The sequence below is a fragment of the Rhinolophus ferrumequinum genome, chromosome X, assembly GCF_004115265.2.
Source record: "Rhinolophus ferrumequinum isolate MPI-CBG mRhiFer1 chromosome X, mRhiFer1_v1.p, whole genome shotgun sequence".
Classification (NCBI taxonomy): domain Eukaryota; kingdom Metazoa; phylum Chordata; class Mammalia; order Chiroptera; family Rhinolophidae; genus Rhinolophus; species Rhinolophus ferrumequinum.
Window position 1 is genome coordinate 44265845 of NC_046284.1, and position 18436 is coordinate 44284280.

Genomic DNA, 18436 nt, shown 5'->3' on the forward strand with positions numbered 1-18436 from the left:
TGGTGGGGCCTTCTCAAAACACAAGAGTCAATGAGTTTTATTTGTGAAATAATTTTTATTTGGGTCAACATGTCCTTTCAGTTGGGTCTTGTTGAGATATTATTCACATATCATACAATTGGTCTTAACCTCTTTTAATTGTTAAATTACTAGGCTTTAAAAATCTCTGAAATTTTTGTTGAGGAGCACAGAATGTACTCCTATGAAGAAAGAATTTATGTTTCTAAACCACTTCCAGTTTGCCTAAATCACTTTTTTTCCCCAATACATAGCTATAGTTTGTCAGAGCTCAACTGATTATTAGAGGTTATCTAGTTAATCCAGAATAAAAATCACCCTGGGAGTTGTTCTTTTTTCAAACTATACTTGCTGAAGCCTGAAGCCTCCTGAAATTATGATTGTTTGCAGCCCCCATCCTCACCCTATACCAGTTAAACACCACTGATTTAGTCTTAACACGCTCATCCCAGAGATAGGGAAACATTCTACCTCTCATTGTTTTGAGTAGAAGCTTTAATAAGCACCAAAATTCTTTTTCAATTTTAACATGACAGATTTTGATAAGCTGAGTTGGAGATGCAAAATTCACTTCAGTGAATGATGGAGGCATAAATTATTTATGCTGTATATCTTTAAAAACAAATTATGAAGCATATGATATTATAAAAGGAAAAAAAAATCTCAGTCACTGATCAGAAAGTTAGTACACAGAAACTGCTACAAATTTGTCATTGTCTCAGCACTGTGTCAGGCACTGGGGAGATTAGTAGACGTCCTTTATCCTAGAAATCCCTGATAGCTAAGCACTCATATTTCTTCTTAGCTGTCCACAGCCATTTCCCACAGGGCATGGGAGGCCTGATTGTGTTAGCTTTTAAACAGCTACCCTGATTGCATTTTCAGCAAAAGGAGATTCATAAGAATGCTGATATTAAATAGATAGAAGAAATAGCCACAGAGATAGGCTTTAATAAAAAACCATAAACTGCTCAGAATATCTGACAGACTTTAATGGATGGATGGATGGATGAAGACCTGGGAAAGAATGAAGTGGTTTTTTTCCAGAGGACTTTATATTCCCTTGAAAACTTCAGCCTATGGGCAGAAGCAGCAAAAAAAACACCCTTTTTATGGACCCCTTTTCCTCTTCTAGACCTTCACATCCATGTAGATGAAAAGAGTAAAGGTCTATGACTTCTCTCATCTGCTGAAAAGAAGCCTCTTTTCTGGGTAAAAAGGTTTACCTAGCCTGACATCTTCCCTCCAGTACCTGGGACAACCATACGCTCCACTTGGAAGCCACTGGTCTAAGGCAACCATAGATTTAGAAGAACAGAATGGAGTTGTTATGCTTTTGAAATTTCATTTTTGTTATCCATGTTTACAAAGAAGTTAAGAACTTTTCATGATCTCTGGCTCTATACTGTGTGTAAGATAGGAGGGGGAAAGGACAGATTCTTTTTGATTGAATACTAATCAAAGACAAAGTACACTACTTTTTAGAAACATTAGCAAGAAATTGCCTACTTTTACTTAGAAGACTATCTTTTTTAGAGCATCACCAAAACTTTGAATGTTTCACATCAACAAGTTACAATGGTCTCTGGGTTAGTATATAAACCATGTTTAAAATGCTGTGCCCCAAAGGGATTTGGAATCTTTATTCCTCTAAAGTGTAGCAGTAATGTGTGGGCAATGATGCAGCTAGACAGTCAGGCTTTGCCATTGGTGCCCTTTAAGCTATGATACATTGTTTTAGAAATCCTATCTGTATTTAGTGATGATGTTGTATCTCAGTCTTATCTGTGTTTGCTTATGTACATATAATTCAAGGTTTTAAAGAGACTTAGACAGTTTGGGAAGGAAGTAAGCAGCTCCAGAAGTTTCGGAACTTAATCTGAATTGGTGATTGCACCTGAAAACAGGGTAGTTGCTGTTTCTTGAAAGTTGGTTCCCTTGGTCTAGTTCCTTACTGTCATGAGCCACAATTTGGGAGTGGGCACAAGATTCTTGCTATCATCAGTCTTATTCCACACACAGCCCCAGAATGGTTGTCCCAGTCCCAAACAGAATAGAAAAGCCCAGCACCTGTTGGCCACATGCAAATCAGTGTTTTCAGTCTCCGTGGCCATCATAATGGCTTTCAAACCCAAAGTCGATGCTTTGCAAAGAGAAAATTGATATGCCCTTCCAAAACCAAGGGGAAAGGAAGAGTTGCATTCTCTTGAAAGTTAAATTATAATTTTTTCTTACTGTTTCTATGAAGAAGACTGTACTAATAAAACTGCCAATTTCTTTCAGGTGGGTGTACATGGCATTAGAATAGAATTCATCAATGAAAAAGGATCAAAACGCACCGCCACCTACCTACCGGAGGTTGCAAAGGAGCAAGGTCATTGTTGTACTTTATTTCATATGATCTGGTGACGAATTTAAACAAATATGCAAACTGAAATGCAGTATCTGACCTTGCAGTTACGTCTGATAATTGATCAATGTCAAATTACAAGAAATGACTCTACAATCCCTGCCACTGAAATGTCTATGAAATTGGTGAATCACTCACACAGAAGTTGAATCTGTGCACTAAAGTTTGACAGCAGAAACACAAAAGTATACTTTCAAAAAAGCAAATATTTGTAAAAGTTGGGTTTTATTTTAGGCAATAGTTTGCTATGAATTTGAAAAGCCAGTTTCCCATATTCCATCGTGCTATAGCCTTGCGTAGTATAAACAAGCCTTTGGTGTGACAGTCAGCCACACATTTCATTGTCAGTGTCAAACATTTCATTCTTAGGTGGTTGCCATTACTCATTTTCCTACTATTATGATTATTGGTTTCCCATTAAGGTTAGGGGCATTGAGAATACACGAAGTAGTGTTTTATATACTTGGTCTGCACTTCCTAATCAACAAACATTTTTCTGTTTTGCAGATAAACCACAAACCTTTATGAACCACTAATGTAACTCAAAATAACTTCTCACTCTGTAGTATCTTGTCCTTTCTAGCCACTACTAAATTTTTTCATCGAAGTGAATATTTCTTCTTTACGTTACTAGAGCATTTCTTCTCATCGGAAAACATTTGTAATTTGGTTTTCCCATGTTTATCTCATAAAAATGTGAGATGCATAATGGCAAAATTTAATATCATTAAACCCCCAAACGAGAGTTAGTCTTTAAGGCAGCTAGCTGAAGATTTGTTTGGGTTGCTTATAGAAAATCTCTTAATCCTGCAGTTCCATTGATTTCGTAAAGCGTATAGAAGAGATAGAGGGCCTCAGATATTAGTATACCATCCCAAGTCAGAACCAATAAAAATGCCCTTGAACACTACACATAAATACACTTGATTGACTACAGAAGATGCCATTAGGAACAGCAATTACCATGAGTTAGTATGAGAGTTCTAAGTACTACTGAGTTGGCACAATGACACATAGGCTCTTCCCTCCCTTTTACAAGATGTCACTGTTAGAGGAGAATACAATGTTTGTGGTTTGTTACTGAGAAGTGACTGAGCAATTATAGCCAACCTCTTCAGCTTCTTACCTTCAAATTTGGCTGAGGTAAGAAGCCATTGTTGTTCACCATCATGGATAGCTAGAATATTAGGGGTGTGGTGGTGAACCTGCTTCTGTGCAGGATGAACTCTTAGCTCTCCTGTGTGATTTTTAGGACCAAAGGAGTTGATGGCATTTGGTAGCTGACCTCTACAAAGTCATTTTGTATTTAACCAAAGGTGCTTGTTACATGTACTTGACTATATTTTATCTGGTCTACTCTCCACAGGATGGGACCATATTCAGACTATAGACTCCTTACTGAGGAAAGGAGGATACAAAGCTCCGATTACTAATGAATTCAGGAAAACCATAAAACTGACCAGGTACTGAAGGCATTTTCTAGTATAAGCCAGCCAGTACATTTTGATGTATATGCTTATAATCCTTTGATTATTTTGGTCTCTCTAACTATACTTGCTTCTCTTTTCTGAAACAGAGTGGAAATGCATGGCAGGGCCATACTGAGGGTGGATACAATGGAACTCTGCTTGGCAGTAAAGCCTGTATGATATATGAGCCCATCCTTCCCATCTTTAGCTCTGTGTGATTACTCTGGCTTTATATGAGCAAACCCTCTGGGCCTTTAGACTACATTATTGAAGAACGTTATCTGAATTAACTATTGGCTAGCTTTTGGCATGGCTTAGCAGAATCCCAGGATTCTGAAAAGCAGTCCTCAAATTTGAATTTAACCTTAGAATTTTGGCAGTGATAGAAGTCTCCCATGAAAGCTTGCTGAAAAATACAATTGAGCTAGACTCACAAATGCTAAATAAACTTCTGCATGGGGATAATAGGTAGACTTATTTAAAATGGAAAATATTGAACATTTTAGGAAAATGTGTTGTAGTTTCCATTTATTTTAATTCCATAAAACCACACTGAATGCCTATAGTGTAAAAAAGTCTAAAAATGGACTCTTCTCAGCTCTAAGGAGTTACAAATTTGAAAATGCCTCCATCTCTGCTCTCCCTGAGTTCATGGTCTCAGAGGGCATGTACAGAAACAATTATTAATATGAGGCAGACTGTGATGGATGATGTGAAATCATAAAGTAGGAGAAGAGGGATTCCAGGGAAGGGTGGGGATAACAGAAAATTTCGAAGAGGAGCTAAACTGAAGGCTGAGCTTGAAAAATAGATAGAATTTGACAGGTGGAGAGTGGGGAAGGAAGGAAAGAGATTAACTAAAAGAACTTTGTGAGTCAACACATGTAGGTGGCAAAGTTCTGAGCGAGTACTGAGGAATGTTCAATAGTCCGATTTGGCTGTTCTTTCAGTGTACACATAGAAGGTGGTCATTAGAGGAAAATATGGTGAAGAAGGTAGGTTGGGTCAGATATCAGGGTCTTGAGTTCCAGACTAAGAAATTGAGACCTGATTCTATAGACAGTTGGTAGCTATTGAAAGGTTTTAAACAAAAGGTTTTGGGTAGGTGTAAATCTGGAATTGGAAACAGGAAAATTAGTTAGAAAACATTGCTATTATCTGAGATTATCTGGCAGCAATCCAAAGAGGGTGAAATGGGAGCCTTAACAAGGGATGGGAAGAAAGGAGGGAACAGATAAGAAAATATTGTGGAATAAAGGAAAGGACCAAGTCATCATTCAGAAGTAGGGAAGAAAAGTAAGTCAAGGCTTTCATCTAGGTAAAAGGGATCAAGGTCCCTTCAGCCGAGGAAGGGACCACAGGAGGGCAGGCATGTTTATGCATTGATTCTAGATTCGAAGTGCTTCCTGGGATATCTGTATAGAAATGTCCAGGAAATCACTGAAAATGTGTATGTGTAGAGCTTATGGACAGACATGGTGATTTGGGATTGTCTGTAAAGAGGACCTAGTTGAAGCTACTAGGATAGGGTTCACTAAGCAGGGACAGAGCATAGGGTCAAAGAACTGAAGGTAGAAACGTAGGAAAATCCTCCAAGGCAGGAGTAGGATAAAAAGTCAGAGAGCAGTCTGGGAGGCAGGGGGAGAATCCAGGGAGTGTGCAGTTGTGGAATCCATGGCACAAGAGAGCTTCAAGAAGGGAGTGGTGAGCAGCACCATAAGGAGATGTCAAGCAGGAGGGGTAGGCTTCGGGAAAAGTAGTGTCCACAGAAGAGTGGCAGCAGCAACCAAGATGCCTTGAGTAGTGTGAGGTGAGAAAATATGTATTACTCTTGAGCAGTGTGGCAATGAAAAAGCTAGAGATGGGAAAAAAGAGGGTTTGGGACACCAGGATTAAGGAAAGATTTTTGTTGTTACTGTTTCTACTCAGTGGCAAGACCTGAGTGGATGTGCAGACAGAGGGAAAGGAATGGTAAAAGGAGCAATAGCAGATCCCAGAAGAAAAAGTAGTCAAGTGAATAAGATGCGTACATGATGGTAATAGGTTGGTTTCACTCTGTTCCTTCCTATTACGTAGCAAACTGGGGCTGAGAGGGCAATAAAATTTCTAGAAGAATTTGAACAAGGAGTAGTAGAGTGGAAAGAGCACTGGACTCAGACTCCGGGTTCTGATCTGGGTTCTGATCTCAGCTTTGCTACTTATTAGCTGTGTGACATCAAGCAAGTCACTGCTCCTCTCTGGGCCTGTTTCCTGATCTATAAAATTATCTCTAAGGTCCTTCCTAGCTCTGATACTGGCCTGTCACCTATTTGTTGATGTTAACTGTGTCTCTTCCCTGCCTTTCTTTCAGGTACCGTAGTGAAAAGATGACCCTGAGCTATGCTGAATACCTTGCTCATCGCCAGCATCATCATTTCCAAAATGGCATTGGACATCCCCTTCCGCCGTACAACCATTATTCCTGACACTGAGCCGCACAGCCAGTCACTGGGCCTCTCTGCAGACCTCTTCCCAGGAGACCGTGCCCCTTCTTGGTCTAGCTATCTCTTTTACTGTACCATTTTATGATGATAGTTTCCGTTGCCATGGTGAAGCTTCGATGTCGTCAATTAAGATCATCATGGTAACGGGTAGGAAAACGAAATTTGTTAAGAAGATCCTGTTTTATTATTTTAGATCATTGATTTTTTTTTTTTTTTTGCAGCATATATACCTTTGGGGGGTTTTCTTTCCTTACAATATTATATAGAATTTTGCTTTGCTGTCTCAATCAGGTTTCTATCTTTCTGTCCATGTTGCCTTACTTTCCTGTCTTCTTTCTTCTCTTCCTTCTGTTGACTGTGGATGGAAGAAATTGTGCGGTTTTTAAGGATTTTATTTAGGTTTTTCTATAGTTTTCCTCAGTGAGATACACAATGTTTCATAGCTGAGTTTGGGAGGAATTCATTTGAAATTCAGGTATTTGTGTAATATTCTGGAATTTGTCTAGAATTAATTTTGCTACAAGAGCTTAGTATGTGAGTCTTCACTCCTTAAGTATATGTTTTTCCCATGGTCAAAATATATGAACTTTAGTTCTAATATATAACATTTGAAGGTCCGTGATTGGGCTTGTCACAGAGTGAGAAATCATTTGTGCCTGTTGTGCTGGTTATCATAAGAGAGACTGCCTCATCACTTTATAGAACCAACTTATAAACTAAAACACTGTTTTAAGAAAGTACAAGCTACCTTTCAAATATGCTATAGAACTCATTTTGAAAAGCAGAGAATATCAGGAAGAGAGCAGATACAGAATTTAGTGCCTTTGAGAATAATATAATTAAGTGGAATTAAGAGAGGTTAGAAAAAAAGCAATTTAGAGAAATATTCTTATAAAATTTTGTTTCTGTATGTGAAACAACAGATTAGACAAATTCCTTACTCTTAAGTATTTTTTAAGCTGAGAAATAATTTTGAGCAAATAACCAAAAAGAGACATTTGTCTATTATATATTAATTTAAATTTGTTAGCTTTAGGTTTCAGTAAGTCATAATTGGCCAGAGACAATTTTAGGTACCATTTGCAGACATGGTAAAGATAATATAATGAAACAAAAGTTCACATATGCCATGATTTCAGATATGTTTGTCATGGGGACAATACTGGAATTTTAGAAATACTATAAAATAGCTTGAATCTCTTTCTGCACTACATACTTTTCATAGAAACACATTTACTATTTGATATTATGTTATACCTGTAGAAACGGAGTTGGCATTTAGATATGATATAAGTTGTTAGAGCCGAGCTCATTTGTACAGCTGGTCTTTCCCATGACGCATACAAAGAGAACTTCCTAATTTCAATAGGAGGCCCGTATGTATATCACCAGGAAAAATGACGGAAGATTCTGGAGAAAGATTTACCTTCATTTTATGTTAGCGAGTGTGTGTGTGTGTGGTGTGGTGTGTATATGTGTGGTGTGTATATGTATATACACACCACACATATACACATATATACATATATATAATTTTTTTCAAAGAGGAAACCAATATATAGAGTGATGAATATAAGGATGGTGCAGAACATATATTGTTTAAAGTAGGAGATGTCACTGAATATCAAAATGGCATAGCTTATACATATAGTTGCTGTGATAAGTGACAGACTGCTAGTTCAGAAGTCAAAAAAACCCTTTTCTAGTTTGTGAGATAATTGGCTGAATTCCTTCTGCTTGCCATTGTGGCAAAGCAAACTGCTTTAGTTTTTAATGAGAGTTCTTAGAAGTTTGTTGGTATTCCTTCCTCCACAGCATCCCTTGTTGAAATAACCATTTTCAGTTGTGATGCCTTAACTAAGAAGCCAATTGTTAGCCTGAAATGTAATCTCGGTAGCCAGTCCCATTGAACCTAGAGATTAGTCAGCGAAAGCTAGCTAGCTAGCTGTTGGCTTTTACAAAGGGATTTTGAGTCCTTTAATTTCTATTTGGGAGCATTTTGGAGCAGATTACTCTTTCGATACAAAAAAACAAGTGGCTACCTGATGGAAACTTTTTCTTGCCCTTATAGGGAAATGGAGCACAAGCTGAATGATATTGTCTGCTGCAAAAAAAAAAAGTAAATAAACTAAAGAGAGACAAAATAGACCAATGTTGATCCATCTTATCCATCATCTCATCAGTTCAACAGGCTCCTTGTCCTGGGTGAGCTCATGGTTAGAAGTTTTTTTTAAAGAAAAGATCTATTACATACATATGTGTGTGTATACATATATACTTATACATACATACATACATATGTGTATTTATGTATTTAACGGTGCTAATCAATCTTGAGCAGGTCACGTGACTGGTCATGCGGACTCTAAAATCATATCAGATTTTTAAAATTTCTTGATATATGCAGATGTTATACAGGTTTTCTTACCAGTGTGATAATGTTATACTGAAGAAATAACCATCCTGCAGGCTACAGAGGACGAGGTCAGCAATTATTTCCCACCATGGCTTGGGGGAAAAGGATAGTTTTGTCTCCTTTTGTATTCAAATTAATGCACAGTGCATTGTTGTCTCTAAGTAGCTGTTGACTAAAAGACTTTGTAGTATAAAAGGTGTTATACAAACTGTAATGGTGTGCTTCAAACAAACAAATGCTAGACCCTTTCACCTTTGTTGTATATTACAAAGTTGTTAAATATGTGGTTTGAATTAACTTTAAACATGTTGAAGTATGTAGCATGTGTTTTTAACTCCAACAGAGATTCTAATTGCAAAGGTGGTGTTCTAGCCAGTTGTGGTTTATTTGTTCAGAAACACAAATGTGAATTGCACTCATCATCACCAGAATATTGTATAAGTTCAGTGATCTTTAAATAGCTCAGAAGTAATACTTGAACTTCATTTCAGTAGCACAAAGTTTACATAGCCCCCTTTTAAATGTTAATTAGTTCCACTTATGTTTTCGGTTTTCAAATGCAACTGGGTATTTTTCCTCTTGGAAAATACTACGTATTTTACTTTAGTATGTAGCAAAAGCCTTCCATTTCTGGAAGGGTTTTCTTGTTCTTAAAGTCAGCCAGGTACCAGATTCTAAAACAACTGTCCCTCTCCCCCCTCAATTAAGTGGCCTTCTGACTGCACGAGAATGTGCTACTACCCTCTCCAATCTCCCCTACCAGGAGAGGTCAGTGTAATTGATGAAGTGCAAGGCTTGCTCTTTTTCCCCCATCCCACCTAAAGCAGTTAGGAGATTTTCAGTCCAGTGCATACAGTCCCAATGCCCAGCACACTGGATGCTTGTATACTGGCCTCTTTTCATGTCTTCAAATGTGCAAGAAATTAGAAACTCATCTGGAATAGGTTCCATCTCTTACGTGTGTTAGATCAAACCAAAGAAGCCCCCAGCCATGCCCAAATGCTGCTCCAAAAGCCTGCTTTCCAGTCCTTACAAAAACCTTGCAGGATTAAATGTGTTAACTTTTTTATTTTTGTACAGTTTCTAAGTGATTTTTGCTAGTGATGTTAAACTGAATTAAGTTTATTTGAGGGGTATGAGCACCTCCTCCATTTACATAAACTGGTGACTTTCCTTTTATTTTTTAAAAGCAGAAACCTGTTTTGTGCCTCTCGATTTAAGGGTTTCTGATTACATTATTCTTAAGACCAGCATTGATCCTTTATATACAAAGATATGTTTTCCTTGTTTTTTATTACTGTTTCAGAAGAAAATAAACCTTTTATTTTGCTCTGGACCCAGTACTGCGCTGGCACATAGACGCACTGAGAAAACACTTTTGTAACCACCTCTGACTGTTTTTGTACATCAAACTTGATTACGTTTGAAATATTTGGATCTAGTTTCTAAGTTATTTTAGTGTTTTATATGTTCCCCGAAATCACTCTGAATCGGTCACCAGCATAATGAGTTCTTGGTGATGCCATGGTGAGACTTGTAATGAGCAAAAGCTACCTGGAGTAGCTTTTCTTTTCCTTCTTTCTTAGGAACCTGTTTTTTGATTACAGTAAGACATCACAGATTACCTGGAACCCCTTCAAGTATAACTAGATCCTCCTTCCTTCCACATTTAATTGCTTAATAGTTTGAGGAAACTATTGGAAATGGGCATTTTATATGACATATATGGCTTTAAAATATTACAAATGAGCAAAAAGAAAAATGAGAAGATTTATGTGGGCCTGTAAGGTATGGCTGTGGAAAGATATTGTAGTAGTTTTGACACTATTGTTATTACCTTTGAAATCATTTACCCAATAAAATGGTAAAACTGAGTTACCATTTGTTGTTTCTTTCTTTAACCTGCCTTATCATAGGATGTTGGTCCCATGCGTGCTTCTTACTAAAACACAGTTGAAGACTTTGAAATAATGAATATAGGAACTGGCCTTGATTTCTTTCCAAACTAGCACTTGGAAAGCCTCAGCGGCCTGTAGCTGCTCCCTGCCATGTGATTGGCCTATGTCACCCATCTGCCTAGCCCTGAACTCTGGCCTGGTGATACAGTCTAGACTTTATTGGACAATCTGCCCTGGTCACGGATCTGAGACAAGCATCAACTTGAATTCCAGGGGCAGCTCAGCTATGCTTACGCCCACTCCAAGTTTCTTCCAAATCGGTGTGTTACTGGGTATTTTTCCCTTTGTGAACTGGTTCAGGGCAGTAGTGGTACCATCCAGTAAAACCATCTGATGAGGTGGGAAGCCTTTCTTTTGCCATCAGGCCATTGCCATTTTCTCAGTACAGGACAGAATCTGAAAATGCCCAAGATGTGGCCACTTGGCACTTGTACACACTCATGCACACACTAGTTATACCACACTACCCATTACTACCCATTACGTTTCCAGTTCCTGAGTGAGATGAGATGAATTCTATTCCCCACTTGGGTTTGGGGAAAACGTCTGCGTATTGGGCAAGGCAACTGGTGCCGCTGACTTTCCAGGGCCAGAGCAGAGTCTGCATCAAGAAAGGAATCTCTTGCTGTGCCACCTCTATCAGCTGTTGCATTATCTCTTTATGGAAAGGCTACCAAGGACATTGTTGAAATACCTCAGCTTTTTCTAAATCCTATGCTGTCTCAGTTTCATCATGCATATTTCAGGATTAATTGCTAGTATGTGCAGGACGATTTTCTGTTACATTGTCCCAAAGCCCGGTTACCCATGTGAATCTGATGACACATGCTTATGTCAATCACAATGACTAAAAACAGCCATCTTGGATCCTAGAGTGCAATGGTGGTTTGAGCAATGCTCCCTTACGGCAGCCATCTGCTCAAGGTTTACCCAGTTCCACATTCATGTTTAATGGTACATAGGGTTTTTGTTTTAATGCTTTAGATATCATTAATAGGTTCAGATAGAGTGAAGTAATTTAATGAGCCCACAGCATTCATTTTTGTAGCATTAGTGGTTAACTCAATGGTCTGGACAGATTTCAACTTCAATAATCACACTCCACCTACCTAAATTCTTCCCAGAGTTTCAGCATTTCCTCTTTAGATTTCATGCCCCACTGGGCACCTTTGAAATATTTCACTGCTTTGAGGGCAAGCACGGCTGTGTGGGAGGAGGTAGTTCCTCTCTGACGATGGAAAATACTATAATAGCCAAGGGGTCCTATCAGCATGAGCTGGGGGGTTACTCTCCTGTGAGGAAATCACACCTGGATTTAGAGATGCCAGTCAGGAGAGTCAGTGAATGACTGCCTGTTCAGAGAATGGCTTCTCCAACGTTGTGCAGCTCTGACTGCGTGAGCTGATACAAGTGTGCCGTTGGTGCTAAGCTCTGATGACTTCCCATTGTTTGCCCAGGCTTTTCACTTGCAGGAGGAATGGTTGAGTGGGCGGACGCAACTGAGGCAGGCCTCAGGCATACTGCTTTGGCTCCTACTTTTAAAAAACCGTCCTTGATCCTGTAGCCCATGGTACCATCTCCTGTTCCAAACCCCAAGCTTATTGAAAGCAATCTATCAAGAGCTGGAGGAAACTCTCTTAGATCCTAAGCCCTGTTCTGAAGCCAGTCAATCTCTTCATCCCAAGAACTTGATTATGACTGTGTTTAAAAGGGACTCAATATATTATGTTCAGAGTGTATTGACTGTGTATCTCAAATTGTGTAAATGGAGTGACCCAGAGGGCTGTTGGAGGGCGTGCACTTTATATAAACAAACCCTGACCTGCACTTGCTGATTTTCATCATGACAGATGATCGCATTACTTTAGCAGAGTGTAGATGTAGGATGTGCTAAGTCTGGAGCACTGCACCTAGGTGGTGACTGCATTACGTGCTTCTGTTCACCGCCTGCCCCAACACCCTTGATCTCACACTCCCATTCTAGAAGAACACAGCCCAGTCACAAGGGACTGGTAATTTGTTCAGCCTTTAGTCCCTCTCCATGGTGGAAGAAACTCTTCGCTTTTTAATCAAAATATTAGCTGGCCCCTCAAGGTATTAAAAATATGAGATTAAGCACCGTATCTCGTTATAAGTACAAACGCATACCAGTTACTTATAAAGTTAATGAGAATGACGAGGCTGTTTTGATGACTAGAAAAATTTGTAATTGGAGCAATAGATGACAATTGCAGTTAAATCTCCATTTATTCTGTTTTGGCTGTACAACACAAGAAGGTCCTGATTTGCACAAAGAAGTGGTACTATCTTGCTTGTATAGTTTTATGAAAGTGAGTGCTTTGTAAAATTCTGGTACAGTCACAGCCTCCTGGGCCAGGCCTGAGAAGGCCTACAAGAAGCTCAGGCAGGAAAAGCATCACTCCTGAGGTTTAAACAGAAATGAGTCAACCTGCTGGCTCCTGCTAACCCACTGGTGGTCTTTGATTGCCATTCTGAATGTAACACGTGAGGTGTTTTTGTTAGGTGGGTTTTTTTGTGGGGGATATTTTACTCGGTTTGTAAATATTCTACATTTAGACATACACACATTATTTGAATCAAATGTTTGTGGAAACTTGGATCACTTCCAACAGAACGCCAGCTCCCACAGGACAATCTGAAAACCACTGCTAAAACCCCCACATGCCCAGTTATTTTAAGAGTCTTTGGCAAGCTGTCATTTCATCTCCTTTTCCATTTTCGCCTTTTCCTCCTAAATGTCAGGCTCAACGTGATCCATCAGTGTTTACTGAGTGCCTGTCCCCCGAGAGGCATGGCACTGTGCTTGGTTTCCGAATGAATATAGTATAATTTTGTAAGACAAATTAATAGTCCACTCTGAGCCAAGAGTTGTGAGGGGCATACAAGTTTGGTCTAGTTTGGAAGTCATTCAGACTGGGGCCCAGGTTAACATTGGGCTAGTCTTACAGGGTTTCCCTAAAATGGCTTCCACTTCAGAGTGTCATTAGAGCAGAGTTGTGGCCGCCCCTGTTGGGGCATTTCTTTGGCCTCCAACATGTCAGCAGCAGAAACCACTCCACACTGGGAATGGTCATGGTTTGTTGAGCGGAGGAGATTGTTTCTAGTCCCACAATGTGGCTGTCTTGCTCCTTACCTAGAGGGAATGTGCAAGGTGGTTAGGAGAGAAATTATGTGATTGTATAAGAAACATTTATGTACATGCAGAATGGCATTTGGCGGCTGCCAATTGTGTTTCTTACTGCGAAGCTGCCCTGTGAAGGGCATCAATCTCTTCCCATGACCAGGACAGAGAGAATAGCACAGATAGAGACTAGGCCCCTTGCTCTGAGAGACAGCCTTGAGGCCTGAGGAGAAGAAAGTTTATAGCATGCCTACTGCTTGAAAATTACTCCATAGGGGAAAAAAAGATTCCATTCATGGTTCAGGAGAAGAGAGAGGATAGTAAGGGTAACCCACCTAGAGAGGGAAATCAGAGTAACTTTCTGAATCACCTGCTACATAAAAAGGGCAGGAAGGCAACATTAAAATTAGATAGTGTAAAACAGGAAACACAACTGGCACACAATACACTGTTTAAATCACATTTTAACTGATAGGAAGCTTCTAAGAGTTGTAGTCACTGCCGGAACACCAGGCAGATTTGAAACTATGAGTTGCTATAGTGATAACATATGTAAATGGATTCGTGTGTATCAACATAAGAAACAGGGGTTGGCCAGACAGCTGGATGGGGCAGTCATACTCCCCACTGCCACATATCCTGGCAGAGTAGAAAGGGTGTCTTAGACTGGAAAGAGTGTGAAACCCCCATCTGTTTTGAAGGACAGTACTAGTGTGAGTAATGCAAACATTTCCCTAAACTTTCTCTACTTCAAACATTCAAATGAATTCCAGGAACTCTGCATGGAGACATTGCCACCACACTGGAATAGGCCTCGGTAATGGCCCCTTTCCCGGAACTGTGGTCCAGGACAGTGGTGCACGGCCATAGTGACCTCTGTATATGAGGCTTTGCGCCTTGGTGATTTGGTTCTTGTTTATCTTGCCTAGTACATGTGGTCCATGGTACTCATGAATGACAGAATTGAAAATGGGAACACGGTGTTACTCTGGTAATTAAATCAGGGTGAGATTGTTCCTGTGGGGTAGATGGGCCTAACTGGCCCCCATTTGGGTTTGTGCCACTCTAGAAGAATCTGTGGCCTTAAAGAAGGTCAAATAGGACTTGTTAATAGTCAGGGCAGGCGGCACCCTTTGTACCAGGGAAGGGTTATATGTGAATCCTGTAAGCAGGGTGCACAGGGCACTTAAAAGTTAAAAAGAAACTCCTTTCTTTTCACCTACTTTTTTTCCCCAACTTCTTTTATTGAGCTGAAATTCACATAACATACAATTAACCACTTTAAAGTGTACATCTCAGTGGTGTTTGATGTATTCACAATGTTGTGCAGCCACTGGCTCTCTCTAGTTTTAAAACTTTTTCATCACTCCATAAAAATACTCCATCCCCATGAAGAGGTCACTCCTCATTTTGCCCTCGTCCATCCCTTAAGTAACCTCTTTCTGTCTCTCCGAATTTGCTTAATCTGGATATGTTATACAAATGGAGTCTTATGATATGTGATCTTTTGTCACTGGCCTCTTTTACTTAGCATAATGTTTTCAAGGTTCATCCAAGTTGTAGCATGTTTTAGTACTTCGTTCCTTTTTATGGCTGTGTATACCACAATTTGTTTATCCATTCCTCCATTGATGGACATTGGTTGGGCTGTTTCAACCATTTGGCTCTTATGAATAATGCTGCTATAAACATATGTGTCTGTTTCTGTGTGGATATATCTTTTAATTTCTCTTAGGTATATATGTACACATGGAATTACTGGGTCATATGGTAATTCTATGTTTTACTTTTTAAGGAACCATAAAACTGTTTCCACAGTGGCTCTACCATTTTACATTCTTACCAGTAGTGTATGAAGTTTCCAATTTCTCCGCATCCTCACCAATACTTGTTCTTAACTGTCTTTTTGGTTATAGTCATCTTAGTGGGTATGAAATAGAATCTCATTGGGTCTTTGAGTTGCATTTCCTTAATGACCAGTGATGTTGAATACCTTATGTGTTTATTGGTCATTCAGAGAAATGTCTATTTGAGTCCTTTGCCTGGTTTTTAAATGGGTTGTTTGTCTTTTTGCTGTTGAGTTGTAAGAGTTTTTATATATTCAGGATATTGAAACCTCATCAGGTAAATGACTTGAAAATATTTTCTCCCATTCTGTAGTTTGTCTTTTTCACATCCTGGACAATGTTCTCTGATGGACAAAAGTATTTAATTTATATGAAGTCCAATTTATCTATTTTTCTTTTGTTGCTCATGTTTTTGGTGTCAAATCTAAGAATCCATTGCCAAGTCCTAGATCATGAAGATTTACTCCTATGTTTTCTTCTAACAGTTTTAGCCCTTATATTTAGGTTGTTGATCTATTTTGAGTTAATTTTTATATGCACTGTGAGGTTGGAATCCAACTTCACTTTTTTGAATGTGGTTATTCAGTTGCCCCAATATCATTTATTGAAAAAACTATCCTTTCCCCCACTGAATGATCTTGGTACCCTTGTTGACATTCAATTGACCACAGAGGTTTAGGTTTATTTCTGGACTCTGAATTCTATTTCATCGGTCCATATTTCTATTCCTTTGCCAGTACCACACTATTTTGATTACTCTAGCTTTGTAGTTAAGTTTTGAAATTGGGAAGTGTGAGTCCCCTGCCTTGCTTTTCTTTTTCACTATTGTTTGGGCTATTCAAGGATACTTGAGATTCCTTACAAATTTGATGACTGACTTTTCCATTTCTGTGAAAAAATACCATTGGAATTTTTAATAGAGACTGCATTGAATCCATAGATCGCTTTAGGGAATACAGTCATGTGCCACTTAACAAGAGGGATACAGTCTGAGAAACACATCGTTGGACTATTTCATCATTGTTTGAATATCATAGAGTGCACTTACACAAATCTAGGTGCTATGACCTACTACACACCGAGGCTAAATGGTATACCACCATCATATATGCAGTCCGTCATTGACCAAAAAGTCGTTATGCAGCACGACTGTATTGTCATCGTAACAATATTAAGTTTTCCTATCAATGAGCACGAGGTGCCTTTATACTTATTTAAGTTTTTAATTTCTTTCAGAAATATTTTGTAGTTTTCAGTGTATAAGACTTTTACCTCCCAGGCTAAATTTATTTCTAGGTATTTTATTCTTTTGGATGCTATTCTAAATGGAATTGTTTTCTTAACTTCCTTTTCAGAGTACTCATTACAGGTATATAGAAACACAACTGATTTTTATGTGTTGATCTCATACCCTACATCTTTATTTATTAGCTGTAGTAGTTTGTATGTTTGTGTGTGTGTGTGTACACACGACTTGTATTCATCTTTAGTTATCGGTATATATTATTACAATTTTAATTCAGTTTTTTCCTTTCTTAAAATGTGCATACATTTTTTTGGGCACTGTGTGTGTGTGTGTGTGTGTGTGTGTAAATCATATCTGCAAATACAGTTTTACTTCTTCATTCCCAATTTGGATGCCTTTTATTTCTTTCTCTTGCCTAATTGCTCTGGCTAGGACTTCCAATAATGTTGAATAGCAGAGGTGACAGCAAACATCCTTGTCTTGTTTATGATCTCAGGGGGAAAACTTAGTCTTTCACCATTGAGTATGATGTTAGCTGTGCGTTTTATAAATATGGTCTTTACCATGTTAAGGAACTTGACTTCTATTACTGTTTTCTTCATGAAAGGATGTTGACTTTTGTCAAATGTTTTTTCTGTGTCTATTGAAACGCTCATTTCCCCTTTTTCTATTAATGTGGTGATTTTCTTATGTTGAATCACCCTTACATTTCTGGGATAAATCCCACTTGGTCGTATAATTCTTTTAATGTACTGTTTGATTCAGCTTCCTGGTATTTCACTGAGGATTTTTGTGTCTGTATTCATAAAGGATACTGGTCAAGTGTTTTTACCTTGTGGCACCTTAGTCTGGCTTTGGTATCAGAGTAATGTCGGCTTTATAGAATGTGTTAGGAGGTGTTCCTGCCTCTTGTAATTTTTAGAAGAGTTTGAATAGGACTAGTGTTAAATCTTTACGTATTTGGTAGAATTCACCAGTGAAGCCTAGTTTTTTCTTAGTTGGGAGGTTTTTGATTACTGATTCAATCTCTTTACTTGTTATAAGTCTGTTCAGATTTTCTATTATCTAGAGTCAGTTTTGGTAATTTGTGTGTTTCTAGGAACTTGTCCATTTAATTAAGACTATCTAATTTGTTGGCATACAACTGCTTATTCTAGTCTCTTGTAATCCTTTTAATTTTTAAGGTTGGTGGTAACATCCCTGCTTTCATTTCCAATTTTAGTTATCTGTGTCTTCTTTTTTCTTAATGAGTCTAAAGATCTTTCAATTTTGTTGATCTTTTTAAAGAACCAACTTTTCGTTTTTCTCTGCTCTAATCTTTATTGTTTCCTTCCTTCTGTTGGCTTGAGGTTTAGTTTGCTCTTTTTTTTCTAGTTCCTCAAGGTGTAAAGTTATGACATTGAATTCAGAGCTTCCTTTTTAATCTAGGTGTTTACAGCTATAAGTT

The 18436-nt window shown here is 38.6% G+C and overlaps 2 protein-coding genes across 2 annotated transcripts in view; one reads left to right on the forward strand and one right to left on the reverse strand.

Annotated features, from left to right (window-relative positions):
- AMMECR1 (AMMECR nuclear protein 1) overlaps positions 1–7855 on the forward strand; it is a 131985-nt gene extending 124130 nt beyond the window's left edge. Inside the window, exons 4-6 of the mRNA XM_033116049.1 lie at positions 2302–2392; positions 3795–3891; positions 6248–7855. Coding sequence (XP_032971940.1) covers positions 2302–2392; positions 3795–3891; positions 6248–6362 — 303 coding nt within the window. The 3' untranslated portion in view covers positions 6363–7855. The remainder of the gene's footprint in view (positions 1–2301; positions 2393–3794; positions 3892–6247) is intronic.
- TMEM164 (transmembrane protein 164) overlaps positions 1–18436 on the reverse strand; it is a 326236-nt gene that overhangs the window by 100882 nt on the left and 206918 nt on the right. The gene's annotated exons all lie outside the window — the stretch shown is intronic.